Below are 17,417 nucleotides of genomic sequence, written 5' to 3' on the forward strand. Positions count from 1 at the left end.
ATGTGCCAACTGTGGTTGTGTCTTGACTTCTGGACAGTCGCCGTCTTCTGAAAAGATGCTTTGTGTGTATATGTGGAGTTGTGTGAGAGAGATTTTTTTAAAAAAAATTACATGCCTATCAAAGTCCCTTAGATTTCTTATACAGTAATAGGATGTGGATGAATATTTAGTGTATTATAACTCTTTCATACTAGAACTGAGTGGAAATACAATGTGATCCTAAGCATGTTTATCCAGAGTTAGTCCCATTGAGTTCAATTACAGTGCAATCATATGTGAGTTGAAGCTGAGCAACACATTAGCAAGGTAGACTGTCCACTTAGTTGGACAGGAAGCCAATGTAGCTATGGACTGTTGTGCATGATGTGTGTGTATGGTTGTGGCTATAGGTACCTGCAATATCCAGTGGTGCTTCTAGCTAAATTTAGGTCCTCAACAATGTACAACATGGTTCTATGGGGTCCCACGTTAGGTGGCTATGAGGCACAACATTTCCCTTCTCCTCTCCTCCCCCCCCCCCACACCATTCCATGCTTCTGCATTTATTGATATGTTAGCAAACAAGTTTGCCAAACGTGTTGGGGGGGGGGAATTTTGGGCATGTGTATTCACTTAAATCATAGCACCACCATGACCACAGGAATAAAAGGAGGCTTGCTTCCTCTGTCTAGACAGTAAACATGCTGTGGCCCCAAGTCCAATTCTAGCTGCTCCACTGACATTAAGAGCATTCGTTTCTGCACAGATGATAGTGCAGGAAGGATTTTTAGTTTTTAGGTAGATTGTTCCAAGAATAATATAAATATAATTAATTATAATTATTGTGAAGGTTAACTCACCCTAGGTCCATTTCCTGTTCACTGGATGAATGTCCTAGTCCAGGCATGTCCAACAGGTAGATCGCTGGACGTCTGTGGTAGATCACTGGTAGATCAGTGGGGGCCCCCAAAGAAGCTCAAGAACTTTGGCTCTCTAAGAAAAAAGCTCAACAACTTTGACCTGAACCCCAAAAAAGAGGGCAGATCACTGCCAGTTTTTAACTTTATAAGTAGATCGTAGCCTCTTGGCTGCTTTGCCTCCATGCTGCTTTGCTCCCTTATCATATTCAGCACACACAGAATGCCATACATGAACATGGAAATCTGAGTCTGGAGGATTCTCCCCCTCCCATTGCAGGCTTGCATGTTCTCAATGCATGCCTGGTCATCCCACCCTCCCTATGGAGAGACCTTGGGGGAGGAGTACAGCGCGGGGGGGGGGCAGGAACATCTATTGCTCAAGCTCATCTTGCACTCACTTGACACAGGATCTACAACCCGTATTTGGTCCCATGTGTCTTAACAGGTTTCTATACAGTAAAGTAAGAAAAGAGAAGGAGACAATGAAAGTTTGTGGCTTGTTGTTCCTGTTGAGCTTGTTCACTCCCTGGCTTGATGCTAAGCCTGGAATCAAAGTGAAGATCACACAGAAAGGTTTGGACTATGGTGAGTTTGAAATATACAGGTTCAGACTTATTATTCTTCCATGCCCCTATTCATTATTAAAATAAAAAGTTAGAAGCATCCGAATATATGTTGTGAAGGTCTTAGGCCATGAAAGGCTTTAAAACAGGGTTAGAGAACCTCTTGTAGATGATGTACTACAGTAACTCTGTCTTTCCCAGGGGCATGGGCATATTCCATGGATGCATGCATGAACCATAATCCCCAGATTCCTAGCTTTTAAATGAAAGTTCCTAGGCATTTGTAGAACCCGAGATACAAAGCAAAATGTACAGTTACTCACTTTTTTTGTGAGCAACTAGCCCACTCCCACCTTGCAGTGTGGGAGCAATTATCTCCTTGTAGCACTGCCATTCACCTAGAGGGGAAGAGATAAGGTGGCAGATATATCCCGCGGGGGAGGGGGAGCCTCCGTATTAACCTTGGATGAAAGAAGTAATTGCTAGCAACCACTCCAAACTGATCTGCAGAGCAGAAGGAAGGCAAAACAGATATCAGAAACTTAGCTTTCTTTTATCTGTATTCTATGCATCTTTCCAGCCAAATAGAAAGTAAGTGAAATATATTCTGTACTTTGTAGGAAAACAGCTTGGAATAGATTTCCTGGAGCAAAGATTAAAGGAGCAAACCTTTGCGAATGTGAGCGGCCAAGAGACATTTGGATTTACTGGCGCTGACTACACAATTTCAGAGTAAGAAAGGTTGCTTCCACATTAAGCCCCTATTGCTTTTCTGCATTCAGAAAATTAAAACAGTAGTTCTGTATGGAAAATGTGGCCACACCAACTATTGATATGTGGCTCCCAGAAGGTTGCCCGCAAGGGAATGTGTCCCTCAGGCTGAAACCCACCCTTGATGTACCTTCAGCTCAAACATGTAAGATTAATGTTCCTAGATTTTCCCAGAATGTAACCTTAGCTAACATGTCTCGGTGTTTTGCAGGATAAAAGTTAATGCTGTTGAATTCCCAAATGCATCAGTGTCTCTGATACCTGGGACTGGGATTAAACTAGAGATCAAGGATGCTGCAGCAGCAGTCACTGCACACTGGAGAGTAAGGTCCTGGCTGTTGTAAGTACAGTTGTGCAGGGCACTGGAGGTGGTGATGTTAACTGCAGTAATCCAAATAAAAATGGGCTTTAATAAACAAAAGAAAAGTAGGCAGCAGACTTCAGGAAACCCCAACCACTGAGGTGGAGGAAGAGGAGGAGGAGGAGAAGAAGAAGAGGAAGAAGAAGAAGAGGAGGAGGAGGAGTTTGGATTTGATATCCCGCTTTATCACTACCCGAAGGAGTCTCAAAGTGGCTAACATTCTCCTTTCCCTTCCTCCCCCACAACAAACACTCTGTGAGGTGGGTGGGGCTGAGAGACTTCAGAGAAGTGTGACTAGCCCAAGGTCACCCAGCAGCTGCATGTGGAGGAGCAGCGACAGGAACCAGGTTCCCCATATTAAGAGTCTACCGCTCTTAACCACTACACCACACTGGCTCTCTAAGCCAGTGAGGGAGTGTTTAACCCTTTCCTTGCCAGTATAGTGCTGATGAAATTTGCAATTTTACAAATGAGTGGACATAAGAACATGCGTGCATATGCTGTCATGCAGTTAACTCAGGCATCCCCAAACTGCAGCCCTCCAGATGTTTTGGCCTACAACTCCCATGATCCCTAGCTAACAGGACCAGTGGTTGGGGAAGATGGGAATTGTAGTCCAAAACATCTGGAGGGCCGAAGTTTGGGGATGCCTGAGTTAACTTGTATTTTGTTTGGCCCTCAGAGGCAGAGTGAATATTGTGAGTTAAAATTCCTGCAGCCATGAATTTTCTTGGGAAACTTTGGCCAAGCTGCTTCCTATCCTTTCTCATAGGCTGATAATAAGATTAAAGGGAGACAGCCCCCAGTGTATGGCACCCTGAGCCCCTTGGAGATAGGGTGAGATATGGATGTACAGGGATTTACTGAAAGCAGGGGAAGTGTGTCACTTCATCCTTGGTCGAAGAATCAGTGTATGTTTGAGCATGAAACTTTAGGAGTGCTGGCATGTACCTGAAAGGAAACAGTTCAAGCAGATGCATTATGTTCCATTCTTGTCAGCAGAAATTCTGGAAAAATGAGTGTCCTCATTTCGCATATATCACTCGCAGCTGTTGTGTCAGTGTCTCAGGACAATGCAGGTCACGCAGTGCTGTTGCTTGAAAGCTGCAAGGGAAAAGTTGACCGTATGCACATCGAGCTGGATCAAGATACTAGGTAAGGTAGAAAAAGGATTTCCAGGGTGTTCAACTTGTACCTGTGTTCAGTGTAATGTGTGAACAAAACAGATATGTGCCTGTTTTAAGGGTTCTTCCAGCTGCGGATGGTAAAGGCAACAGCCCATTCTTGGCTGTTCTGCCTTAAGCTGGAAGTGAAAGAGCATTTCTGCTCCCAGGCTTCTGGAATCCAGAGGACATTTGGCAGTGGATTCATCACAAAAAACCAACCCCCCCCCTATTTTCCATCCTCAAGTGGTGAAGCATCTATTTTCATTGGGACCTTGGTGTGGGGAGAAATGTGTAAATATGTATTTATTAATTAGTTAAATTCATAACCCACTATTCCTTCCTAGTGGCTCAGGTCTTTCCCTCCCAGTTGACCTCCCCTACCCCACTTGTATTTCTTTTTGGCAGGTGCAGGGAGGGGGGAGAGAGAAAAGAAACAAGGCAATGCTGTTTGGAAAGAGAAGCATTGAAGTGATACTGATTCCTTGAGAGGAGAGATGGACCATAAAGAAAGAAATGGCTAGAGTGATTTGATAACTGATTGTTGTTGTTTAGTCGTTTAGTCATGTCCGACTCTTCGTGACCCCATGGACCAGAGCACTGATAGATAATAACTGATAGACAGTAATATTGTTAGAGATTTGGGGGTAAGCCCTAGAAATTAATAAATGCCAGAGTTTTGATTAATTGGGGAATGGACTAAAACATAAACTGCAGGGCTGTGGCAGACAGGGAATTCCTGGGCTGACTTATGCAAACCAGTCTGGCTGGCTGGCTGTTAGCATTACACTAGAGAGCCATTGAGGGTCATCAACAAGACAACAGAACTTCTTGTCCAGGTGTGACCAGAGCAGGGGTAGGCAACCTAAGGCCCGAGGGCCTGATGCAGCCCAATCGCCTCCTAAATCTGGCCGGAGGGCGGTCCGGGAATCAGCGTGTTTTTACATGAGTAGAATGTGTCCTTTTATTTAAAATGCATCTCTGGGTTATTTGTGGGGGCTGCCTGGTGTTTTTACATGAGTAGAATGTGTGCTTTTATTTAAAATGCATCTCTGGGTTATTTGTGGAGCATAGGAATTTGTTCATATATATTTTTCAAAATATTGTCTGGCCCACCACATGGTCTGAGGCAAGGGCGTACCCACCATGCGGCAAGTTAGGGCAGCTGCCCTACTCTAGAAGCAGGGCTGGTGGGCAGAGGCGGAGCACAGCCCGGCGGAGCGCGAGTTCGCCATTCCCGCCGCACCGCGCCGCACCCTCCCTCCAGCTCCCCGGCGCGCCCTCAGGCAAGGCTAAGCGCGGCGGGGAACCAGGGAGCGCGGCGCGGTGGGCGGGAATGCCGAACGCGCGCTCCGCTGGGCTGGGCTCCGCCTCCGCCCACCAGCCCTGCTGCTAGGGAGGGGCACAGCCCGGCGGAGCGCGAGTTCGCCGTTCCCGCCCACTTTGTGGCCCCTCCCCTTCCGTGCCTTGGCCCCTCCCCTTGCCCCCCCCTAGTTTTGATCCTGGGTACGCCCATGGTCTGAGGGACGGTGGACCAGCCCACGGCTGAAAAAGGTTGCTGACCCCTGGACCAGAGACTGGAGATTTGGAAGGTTGCCAGGGTAACTGCTCTGGGGGGAGGGCAAGGTGCTTCTGGGAAGAAGAGAGAGGAAGAAAGGCTGATAGCCATCTTGGCAAGGAGGGAGGGAGGGAGGACTACTTGCAATGCTTTGGGCCATGCTGTAAGATCTGGACCCCCGCCATGCAGACTGAAGGTATAAATAGGCAAATAAGCCCTATTTCTCAAAGTCTCCTCCCACCGTATCTTCTATTCTCCAAAGGGATACAGACCCTGTATGTGTGCCTGTGACCCCATGCACTCTGGCCACGGCTTGGTGGAGAAAGGGGTGGGCACCGGGCTTTTGTAACAATATTATTTCTTTTATTTCCCTCCCACCCACCCCCCAAGCTGGCTGTATAAATACTTTGCTAATCATCTGGAAAAGCCTGCCTGTGACAGTCTGAGTAACAATGTAAGTCTTCAAGTATTACTATAGTATCCTTCCATCACCATCACTCCTCCAGTAACTGTTGGCCAGAACAATAACTGCTACATGTATTTATACAGATGTGCCCATTCATTGGTTCTGAAATCGAAAAAATTAATGCAGAACTGAGAGAACACAAAGGTAAGTTGCAAATGCTTCATCCTTGCTACTTCTTGCACAGCTGAAGCTAAAGGGTATCCCAATGACATCAGAGCTTTTAAGTGATAACCACATTTCCCCGGGAACAATATTACACAGTTTCAGTGCTGGGGAAAAGCAACACTACTTCAAGTAGCGACTTAAGGTCTGCACAACAAATGGATGACCAGTGCAGATTGCACAGGAAAGCCCCTGGTCACATGCTTATGCAATTGTTGCACAAGGTCTCAGCATGTTCTCTTAAAAGATACAGCATGTTCCCAGCTCTCAGTTTCAACAGCAGTGTAAGGTATGTCCCTGAATATGGGATATCTAGAACCTACATACGGTATGCACAGACAGACTTCAGAGCTTCATGCTCTGCTTTGTTTTTCCTTCCTCTAAAAGCTACAGCAAGGTGTTTTGTACAGCCAACTCAGGGTTGGGGAACTTTTTTTCAGACTAAGGCCACATTCCCCTTGGGGTGACCTTCCAGGGGGTACATGCTAGCAGTGGGCAAGGCCAAAAGCAGAATGGGCAGAGCAACACATGCCAATTTTACCTTTGTACAGTACGCTACGGCAGTTTCTATGTGTGCTGCCTGTCTCTCTCGCCTTCATCCAGGCTTTGTCACAATTCAAGGGCACATTCCATCCAGGCAAAAACTCCTAAGGAGGGTGCAAAGCAGGGCCATAAGGGGTGTGACTTAGAAAAAGTCTCAAGCCCCAGATATACAAGCCTGGAGGGCCAGATTTGGCCCCTGGGTCTGAGCTTCCTTACCCATGATTGTATTACTTTTGTCTAATAATAATAATAATTCTACAGATAACAGCAAAATTTATTCAGGTGCTAATCTTTGAGCAGCTGTGGCTGCAGTCCTTCTCACACTTGGGAGTAAGCTTGGATAAGCTTAGTGAGACTGTGTACTGTACATACATGAAAATGTGCATAAAACTGTTTGTCTTCCCACTGGAAGGAAATAGAACAGTCCTTATAAAATTACTTTTAAAAGCATTGTCAAAACCTTTTTGGATCCTGCTTATCTACTTAGTAGAGGTATTTGTTTCACTATCTAATCACAGCTGTTTTGCCCCCTGTTCTAACAGTCCAAGCCCAGATTGATTCTTTTGCACAAGTAGACTACTCGCTGGTGAACTCTCCGGTGATCTCCAGCACATCTATTAACTTTGATATAAAGGTAACACAACTAGCTATTTTTTTTTTGAAACTGCATTTAGACATCTCTGCTCTTGAATGAATGGGCGTGATGGCTTTAGTTAAATAATTATTTTTAAAAAACACTTATTTGAGTGCAGTAGAGAGAAATCTGCCAGCAGCAGAAATAAAGTATAGAGGGCTAGCAGGAAGAACTACCTTCTGGACTATTCACAATAAGCAATGCTTTTGCATTGAGTCCCCTCTTGTGATTGCTATCATTTCAAACACCTACATGCACAAATAACCCATAATGACAATGATGGCATTACCTTTCCCAGGTACCAGCTCCAGAAAGTGATGAGGGATGATGGGACAGAAACATCTGGAGGGCTACGGGTCTCCTGTGCCTGACCTATATTAATCCTTCAGCTAGTAATGATTCAGCCAGTGTGTCCCTGTGTGCAAGGGTCACTGATGATCCACGCCCTGATATCTTTTATCCCTGGTTTTAAAATCCATAGTTTGAGAGTTGTTGTTGTTATTTTGTCATTCATGCAATTCTTTGCAGGGAACAGTCTCCCCAGTGGGAAATGACCTAGAGACTCCCTTCAAGCCTGCACCATTCAGTATCCCAGAGGAGATTAACTCCATGCTCCATATAGGAATCTCAGAATATTTCTTGCAGTCTGCTTCACTCGTTTATTACGCTTCTGGGGCCTTTGATGTCTCTATTGCAAAGGAGGTGAGAGCAAGTTGTAGAAGGTGGTATTTCAAAGGCACCAACTGTTGTCTTTTGAAAGACTGTTTATAGTCTGTGACTAACTAGATCTAACTAAGGTGATGAGAATCTCTATCCAGGCATGGTAAAAGGTAAAAAAGGTAAAGGACCCCTGGAGAGTTAAGTCCAGTCAAAGGCGACTATGGGGTGCGGCGCTCATCTTGCTTCAGGCCGAGGAAGCTGGCATTTGTCCACAGACAGCTTTCCTGGTCATGTGGCCAGCATGACTAAACTGCTTCCAGCGCAACGGAACACCGTGATGGAAACCAGAGCACACGGAAATGCCGTTTACCTTCCTGCCGCAGCGATACCTATTATCTACTTGCACTGGTGTGCTTTTGAACTGCTAGGTTCGCAGAAGCTGGGACAGAGCAATGGGAGCTCACCCCGTTGAGCAGATTCAAACTGCTGACCTCCTGATCAGCAAGCCCAAGAGGCTCAGTGGTTGACCACAGTGCCACCCGCTCCCCTTTTACCTTTTTTATCCCAGTAGCAGGTAAGGGGCTCGCATAATTGAATGTTCATCATTTTAAAAGAAATTCACTCCACATGGAACTAGCTCCTTATCTACACTGGAAGGAAATGTGGATTCACACCGGACTGCAGGGAAGTGATGTCATCCTTATCCCAGGCTTGCCCCAGACCTTTCCCCTTTGAATGAGGGTATTTTGATCCTTGGAAAGTCTGAAACTGTCAGGATGGGGGCAGAAAATGCTGCGCAATAGTAATACCCTGGACCTTGATTAGGTTATGGCCATACAATGTGCTTGATTCACATATTGAAGCCAATTATGCCGGGAGGGACAAAGCAGCAATGGAGCTCCTTTTGCAAACATGAATATTATCTTCAGGCTAGTAAGAAAATTGATTTAGTACCATAGTTGCTAATAATAATAATAATAATAATAATAATAATAATAATAATAATAATTGCTTGTCACAAAGTTCTAATTAGGTAGCCTAATTTTATTCTCTTCTCCACAGCTTTCCTCTTACTTCAGATTAACTACAAATTCTTTTGGCACCATTATCCCTAAAGTAAGCACCTTTATATCTATAATCTTTGTTTTAAGGGAAATGTTTTGTGGGAGTTCTTCTGCAACAGAGAATGCCTGCCTCAAAGCAACTGTTCTACCAAAGAATTAATTTGCTATGTAATTCTGTTAATCCAATCTAAGACTGCTCTCAAACTCTTGGTTGCTTTTAAACTTCTACAGATTGCCCGTTCTTTCAAAACACCATGCCCAGTCATCCTGGATCTAAAACCAACGGCAGCCCCTGTGATCAGACTGCATAATGGCAGTGCTGTTCTGGAAATTGCTGGTTCCATGGAGGTGTTGGTAGTCCTGAAGAATTCAACCACTCGATCCATGTTCACCTTGAACATAGTAAGTGCCACACAGCAGGCAGAATAATGTTCAAGCCATAGGCTTCCTGCCCCCATCTGCCATGACCTGTTGCTGTTTTGGGTCAACGTCAGAAATTGGCACTACAAGCAAGGGGTGTGCAGAATGTTGATCAGGATCTGAGTGATCTGCAGTAAACTGGCAAGGACTTGCGGTTGCCAAACAAGATTAAATTAGCAAAACCCAAACAACCCCAAACTTTATTTATTCCATCAGCTATGCATTGCCAAAAAAGGTTTGCATCGCCAAAGAAGTAGACAAAGGGGGGTGATTTGCATAAAAATACACATGTAATTTACATGTATAAATGCAAATTTAGAAATATTTCTACACTAGTGACCAAAATTGTGGAAACCTTTTGGAAAAAGTGTATTTCTGAGGTTTGATGGCTCATAACATCACTTTTTTTTGCGTAATACCATAAAATTATACATCAATGGAAATATAATTTAATGAAGAATGCAATGCAACAAAGTTTATGCAATTATCTGTATTCTATCAAAAGTTTTAGCCAAATAACCAGAAAAAGGAAGCAAAACTTGCTTAGGTTAATATGCAATAGCTTTCCTTCATTTGAATGTAGCCAATGAGCATGAGTATTTAGAGAGCCATATCAGGTATGTGGTTAAACCACTGAGCCTAGGGCTTGCTGATCAGAAGGTCGGCGGTTCGAATCCCTGTGACGGGGTGAGCTCCCGTTGCTTGGTCCTAGCTCCTGCCAACCTAGCAGTTCGAAAGCACGTCAAAATGCAAGTAGATAAATAGGAACCGCTACAGCGGGAAGGTAAACGGCGTTTCCATGTGCTGCTCTGGTTTGCCAGAAGCGGCTTTGTCATGCTGGCCACATGACCTGGAAGCTAAACGCCGGCTCCCTCGGCCAATGATGCGAGATGAGCGCGCAACCCCAGAGTCGGTCATGACTGGACCTAATAGTCAGGGGTCCCTTTACCTTTACCTATCAGGTATTATGAGCCATCAAACCTCTGAAATACACTTTCCCCAAAAGGTTTCCACAATTTTGGCCACTAGCGTATAATTTAAATAGAAATGCAATACATATTACCACAGTGAGGAAGACAGCAGGTGGCTTGTGTGGCTCCTCGCTCTGCTGATCTTGTTGGGCTATATCAAAGCTCCTTCTCTCCCCTTTTAATGGCTCCTTATCGTAAATCATAGCAGAAAACAAAAATTCTGGTTTCTGCTCAGACTTGGTGCTCAGACTTTCTAAGTACAAATGCAATCTGCAAGATAGGCTTTGCAAAACTTTTAGACACCTGAGCTCTGCTTGGAAAAGCAAGAGAGGTAACATTGGGGTGGGGAGTTGGATGAAGGTAGAGTAACTTTTTGCCTTTCAAAAAGGCCTTGCATTTTTACCCGACTATACAACAGGAATACTCTAGGTCAGGCATCCCCAAACTGCGGCCCTCCAGATGTTTTGGCCTACAACTCCCATGATCCCTAGCTAACAGGACTAGTGGTTGGGGAAGATGGGAATTGTAGTCCAAAACATCTGGAGGGCCGAAGTTTGGAGATACCTGCTCTAGGTAGTAAACAGAGACATTTCTTTCACACAGGCTGCCAGAACCCATGTCGCCCTGAATATATTTGAACAGAAGCTAATACCTTCTCTATGTCTGGACAGGTAACAAAATTTGAATGATTGTGTGTGTTTTCTAACCCCACTGTATCCCCCAAAGGACTCTTGAGTTGCTGAAATCACTAATTAAAGTTGCCACTCCATTTAAAACAATAAGTATTTTTTTTAAGGCAATTACGTAAAAATAAAATATCTTCCAGCTAAAATGCTGGCATTGCTCTATTACAGGTAATAAGAAACAGGTGTTGCTGGGCTATCACTTCCATAATCCCTACAATTGGCTATGCTGGTTGTGGCTGATGGGAGCTGGATTCCAACAGCATCTGAATTATTGTAAATTAGTGGGGTTGGGGGGGGTCTAAAATTGTGATGGTTTTTAAATATTTGCATCTGTGCTGAGTAATCCTGGGACCTGTTGTTTGTTAAGGGTGCTGAGATTTGGTAGGTGACCCCTATTCCCCTCACAGAACTACAATTCCCAGAGTGGTTTAACAATTATTCCGTCTTCCAAGGGAACTTTGGGAATTGGGCCAGTCAGCCTTTCAGCCTAACCTACCTCACAGGGTTTCTGAGAGGGGGGGGAAGAGGAGGGGCAGATCCAAGTACGCCATCTTGAGTTGCTTGTAGGTGGGAATATATATGTACAAATAAATAATGCCCCCCTATATTTCCTTTCCTTTCACAGTTTCCACCTATCCTTGACCCAGTCCAATGTTGGCTTCTTCAAGGTAAATAAAGAGGGCGGGGAGTTAACAGAACAAATCAGATACAGCTTGTAGATAGAGCTGAATTGTCCATGCCATTTTCCTGATCTAAACCTCTTCCCCCAAAGCCGTGGTTGTCCCTCTGGAGAAAATAGGCTTTCCCCCAAAGGGGTAAATGGCCTCATTGTGTTCAGGAAAACAGCACAGAGGGAAAGGGTAAGATAGGCCTCCCCTCCTGAACCAGTTCCAGAGCTGCTTTCGACAAAGAAAAAGAAGTGTCAGGAGACACAACCACAAATCTCCTGCTTTTAAATGGTTCCACGGGGCGGCCATAATAATCATGTTGGTGTGCAGCTGCTGTTTGCTGTGGAGACTGACTGTGTTTTTCTGTCTTTGCCAAAATTCACTGCTCTCAGACCTGCAATAGCATAAATAAAATGGTCTGATCCAGGGGTAGGCAACCTATATTTTCAAAATATAGTCTGGGCCCCCACATGGTCTGAGGGACGGTGGACGGGCCCATGGCTGAAAAAGGTTGCTGACCCTTGGTCTGATCTGTGTGGTGAACGATGGCATGATTTTGAAAGCAGGAGGCGCACAGTAAACATAACATGTCATACAGTGCTTAGGCGCTGATGGTTAGATCCCCATTATAAATGACTTAAAATCATATCATAGGAACCAGTCCCTCTCTTTCTTACATCTAGATGCTGCCGTCAGTTTACAAAACTTCCTAGGGGATGGCCCACAGCCATCATAATACAATAGCAATAAGAAAAGCAAGAGTGGGCCTTGTAAAATTATCTCTTAGCAGTTTTGGAACTGACATAATATTTTCTCCATTGTTCTTACTCTGGGTGCTTCCAAATATGGATGATTCAGGCTGAGTGCCTTTAAAGTACATTCAAAGCACATTATTTCCTTCAAAGAATTCTGGTTGCTGTAGTTTGTTGAGGGTTGTTGCTGGGTATTTTAACTCTGTGAGGGATAAACTACAGTGTCCAGAGTTCTCTGAGGGAAAGAAGGTGCTTCAAAGGTATAGTATGTTCATAGCAGCACCTAACCATTGCATTTTTTGAAAGCAAATCAACTATCTTTGGAACTATTGTGTGTGGAGAAAGGGTTAAATGTTGTCATCGTCCCCCCAACTGAACTGCTGATAAGAATTCCCCCTTTTCCTTGCTGCCTGCAGTTTTGGAGGATGGCAGAGAGGGGCAAGATAATTGATAGGAAGGCAATGCCATTTGGAATGGGAAGGTAATAGAGCTGGTTCCGAGAGAGAGAGAGAGAGAGAGAGAGAGAGAGAGAGAGAGAGAGAGATCATAGAGAATGAAATATCTGGAGCACAATCTATACAGGTTTTACTGGCCTATATCTGCCAGAACAGCTGTGTGATAGGTCATCTCCACCTGATGAATTATTATTATTATTATTATTTCAACAATTTGTATACCACTGAATCAGTCATCTTAAAAATGTCAAATTTTGAGAGACTGGGAGGAAATAACAGAAACTGAACAGGAGAAACATGGAAAGAGGGTGTTTTGCTCATGATGTCAAGCAGATGCTTCACAAAAAATCAGAAGACAAAAGTGTGAGAAATCCACAATAAATCTCAAGTGTAGAGGCAGCCTGTGCCACTAAACCCAAATTCTCTCACATGGCAGGTTTCACTTTTGAAGAACTTCATGTCTTACATTTTACGGAATGGAGTAATACCAGCAGCCAATGGTAAGTGTTGTGTTTGGATTGCTTCCCCCATCACCACTGTTACTTAATGGTCCCAGTCTCTGGAAATTACAGAAAATCTTATTTGGAGAATGAGAAGTAGTAGCGATAGAGCTTGTATTTTCGTCACTTGGTGTGTCGTGATTGGTATCACATTCTTTATGGCAAATACTTTAAGGAACATACTGTTCCAATAAGATTATAAGATGCTTAATGCTTTGCACTAGAATTTCAATCCGGTTGTCTTGTCAGAAGACCCAATACACACTGTCAACTAATTTGGATTTACAAGACCATGTGAACATGTCCACATACAACTGCTGATAAAGGAGTACTTAGTCTTTCTTTCCTTCAATGGATCTAGTGTATACTTTACTTTCAGAGTAAGCCAATAAAGTTATCACTGGTTAATGACTGGAGGCATTGGCCCTGCAGACTCTTTGTACACTTAACACTGTAATATTCTGATGTGTATGTAGTTACATGACAAGAGATAACTCCTGCAGTTCTTGTCTGTATTGCATTTCTAACCGGCACCATTTAAGGTTTATGGAGCATTTACAGCATTTACAGAATAACAAAATTGTACTGGGCATATAAATGTAAAATCAGGATAATGGTACCACTCTGCTTCCTAGAAACATTGAACCCCAAAATAAAATAAAGATGTTTTAAAATGTCCTTTCTTCAGCAGTAATATATGACTTGTGATCAGATTTTAAATGAAAGCAATGGGTTAGCATGTGTAGCCAGCATGCTTAGAGTGTTAGACCAGGGCCTGGGGAACCAGTGTTCAAATCCCTACTTAGCCATGAAGCTCACTGAATAAGAAGAGTTGGATTTGATATTCCGCTTTATCACTACCCGAAGGAGTCTCAAAGCGACTAACATTCTCCTTTCCCTTCCTCCCCCACAACAAACACTCTTGTGAGGTGAGTGGGGCTGAGAGACTTCAAAGAAGTGTGACTAGCCCAAGGTCACCCAGCAGCTGCATATGGAGGAGCGGGAAAGCAAACCCCGTTCACCAGATTACGAGTCTACCGCTCTTAATCACTATACCACATTGGGTCAGTATTTTTCTCTCAGCCTAACCTACCTCACAGGGTTGCTGTAAGGATAAAATTAATGGAGAACCACCTTGAGCTCCTTGGAGGCAGGATGGGGTATAAGGATAAAGGTAATAATAATAAAACATTATTGCACTCATAACGGCAGGGCCTGCTGTTAAAAAACAATAGCGCTTAGAATCTCATCTCTCTTTTAAGGTAAACTGAAGGAAGGACTGTCTCTCTCTAAAATGGACAGCATGATGCTTGTGGAACCTGTTGTTACAGTTCACCAGGTGAGATTCTGCAATGCCTGTCCTGTGTGCCGAGAGAGAGTTGGTTAGGGTGATGTGACACAAGTTCTGAATCCTGGGACTTGTCATCAAAATGTTGCCCTGTTTTCACTTCCTATGCTCTTCAGACTGCCTGACTCACAGTCTGAAGAGAGTCCCTTTAAATAAAGGGGGGGGGAGGTTGTACATAGAGACAAGCATTTCAACAAATTCTTTGTAGTTCAGAGAAAGGTTGGCCAGCATTTTTCAAAGTGACTCATTGTGGAGGAGGAAAGACAAACACTTCCCTCTGTTTTTGTATTTGTTGGTATCCTGGTGCACACAATTCAGTGTTCATGATTTGTATCTTAAAATCCATATGAACTGTATGGAAACAAGCAATACACACTAAAAACAATAATTACCAAATAAGCAAAAAGCCTGATCAACAGTTTCTGGCGACCACCATATTTACATCTTGACTTCTCCACTCTCGTTAGTTGATAGCTCTGTTTTACATTGTTTCTCTACAAAGATACATTTGATCATCACATAACCTAAAGAGAATTTCTTAGTTTCTTCATGACAGTATCTTCACAAGAACTCTAGAATACTTTATGAGCAACCAGTAACCCCAGCTAAAGTAAACACTGATTAAAGACCTTTGTGTGTTTAATAGAAGTCTTTTTCGACTCCTGCAAACTTTCAGGTTTCACTTGCACCATACAAGTTAGGGAAGGCATAGCAAAGAGGGAAGGGACTGCAAACAGTACTGTACAGTATATGGAAGGGAAGCATCCACACCACCTGGTCTGTCTGGCTCAGCATGGCTGAACAACTGACAACTGGCTTTTTAATATATTTTCTCCCTCTCAGAGCAATCTACAAAGCACAGCTGCTGTGCAACATCCTTCCACTTTATTGACATCCATGCCAGCATGGAGTGCTTACTCTCTTTCTGTTAAATGACTATGTATGTCTAACATTCAATTCACAATACGTACCTCTGAAGGTGTATATTAGCCACGGCCAAGCCATTAGCAAGCTGCAGCTAGTGGCAACTTCAAATAAATGTTTGTATATCTTCTCAGGGCTATTTGCTGATTTCCACTGACCTGGAGTATGATGAGGAAGCGGGGAACCAAGCAGATTCTGAAGGCTTTTTCGTTATAGATGCATGAAACCTCAAAATTTCTTCTGTTCTGTTTCAAGAGGGAAGACGTAACAGGAAAGTGTATAATGATTTAAAACATTTTGCGTGGTGTGCCTGTGTGTGTGTGTGTGTGTAAAAGTGGCTTTGAAAGACATTGAATAGGTGAAGTAATATCTGTTCATGGGCCAGCAAACCATTCAGAAAGGAATGCAGACAAGGAACATAGGAAGTTGCCATATATTGAGTGAGACCATTGGCTCATCTAGCGCAATACTGTCTCAGCTGACTGGCAGAGGCTCTCCAGGGTGTCAGAGGACATTCCCAGCAAAACCTGGAGATGTCAGTCATTGAACCTTCTGCATGCAAAGCAGGTGCTTGGAGCCTTCCTAACTCCACTGCTGGAAGATGGCAGCAGCCCCGGGAAGCCAGGACTGTTTTCTGATTCCTATATATAACCAAGAACAGTGTTGCAAGGGAAGCTTGTGGTAGGATATCCCCTTCTGCATGTAACTCAATGCACACTTCTTAGGGAGTTCAGAAAGTTGCAGTACAGGTACTAGGCAGGAGACCATCCCTTTCAGTTGCAATGAACTGTAAAGAAAACTCTAAAGATGGCCACACAGTGACACTGGATATTATGGAAGAATAGCATAGTAGGTAAAGAGGGATGGTAGACATTGCATTTTGTAAGAAGGCTAAAGGACATTTCTATTATGTGGTAGGAATGTCCCAAAATATTGTATTAAGCTTATGGTGTAATTGGTACTATCTTCTACAAACAGATACCATACTAGTTTGTCTTCATTTGTCTACTGAACTATATTAAACAATGTTTTCCATGGGCATGCCAGAAACATGTGTTACATACGGTATATTTACAATGGCCAGAATTACATTAATTGAATGTTTGAAAGAAACTTGGAAACCTGGTAAAGTTTAGTTGTTTGGGATTTTGTGGGAACACCTAATGATTTACAGGGAAGTTTTAAAAATCATGAAAATTATATTACATCATATATTAAATAGTTTGAACACAGTTGTGCGTTACATCAAGAGTGAATTGGGAATTGGTTCAATGATGCTGTAGATATTACATTCATTAGTGGGTAATTGAAGGAATGAGAGAGAGGTTTGTTAGAATGTCAGCATACAGTTACATATTGATCTTTTACACACAATTTTATATGCAGTTTTGTATTGTACTTTTTCAGAATAAAAACAAATTTAAAAATTATACAAATGTGTATCTTAATGCGCAGGGATTGTGTTAAAACCTAAATGATTAGGTACTCAAACTAATAAGAGCCTGTTAAAAGATATTAGTCAAGTTGTGGATTCTCTGAGGCATCACCAGATGTTGTTTGCAATGGGACACTTGTCCTAATCTCTTGGAACCTGCCTTTGATGCCCATGGAGCTCCCCCCTCCCAATACTCCCACTTTAGCATTATAATTATTGAAAAAGTAAGGTTATCTTAGTAATAAAAACTTCATGCCTGCATAATACGTTGATCCATACAGGCTATTTCTTCTATGTTGTGCATTATAGCCCCTCTGGACAGCAATAATGGGGGAGCAATGGAGAAGGATCACATAACTACAGGGTGGATAAAAATCAATGATTTTTTAAAAAAAATCAAACAATTTTTATTTA

The 17,417-nt window shown here is 43.2% G+C and overlaps 1 protein-coding gene across 1 annotated transcript; it reads left to right on the forward strand.

The window, feature by feature from the left end:
• The first annotated feature begins 1,350 nt into the window (after window positions 1-1,350).
• On the forward strand, window positions 1,351-16,996 carry BPIFC (BPI fold containing family C). The gene is made up of 15 exons (XM_088652194.1): window positions 1,351-1,484; window positions 2,083-2,194; window positions 2,445-2,573; window positions 3,597-3,749; window positions 5,706-5,769; window positions 5,865-5,925; window positions 7,029-7,120; window positions 7,649-7,822; window positions 8,843-8,896; window positions 9,076-9,246; window positions 10,839-10,906; window positions 11,547-11,589; window positions 13,233-13,296; window positions 14,559-14,635; window positions 15,703-16,996. The coding sequence occupies exons 1-15, from the start codon at window positions 1,382-1,384 to the stop codon at window positions 15,790-15,792; spliced, it is 1,455 nt and encodes a 484-aa protein (XP_088508320.1). The 5' UTR covers window positions 1,351-1,381; the 3' UTR covers window positions 15,793-16,996.
• The last annotated feature ends 421 nt before the right edge of the window (window positions 16,997-17,417 follow it).

This window comes from Zootoca vivipara, chromosome 9, assembly GCF_965207765.1.
Source record: "Zootoca vivipara chromosome 9, rZooViv2.hap1.1, whole genome shotgun sequence".
Classification (NCBI taxonomy): Eukaryota; Metazoa; Chordata; class Lepidosauria; order Squamata; family Lacertidae; genus Zootoca; species Zootoca vivipara.

Excerpts from the sequence above, each read along its gene's own strand:
- BPIFC (XM_088652194.1), top strand. The coding sequence starts at position 1,382 with ATGAAAGTTTGTGGCTTGTTGTTCCTGTTGAGCTTGTTCACTCCCTGG. Across the intron at positions 7,121-7,648 it reads CTATTAACTTTGATATAAAG|GGAACAGTCTCCCCAGTGGG; the intron begins GTAACACAACTA and ends AATTCTTTGCAG. Across the intron at positions 9,247-10,838 it reads CCATGTTCACCTTGAACATA|GCTGCCAGAACCCATGTCGC; the intron begins GTAAGTGCCACA and ends TCTTTCACACAG.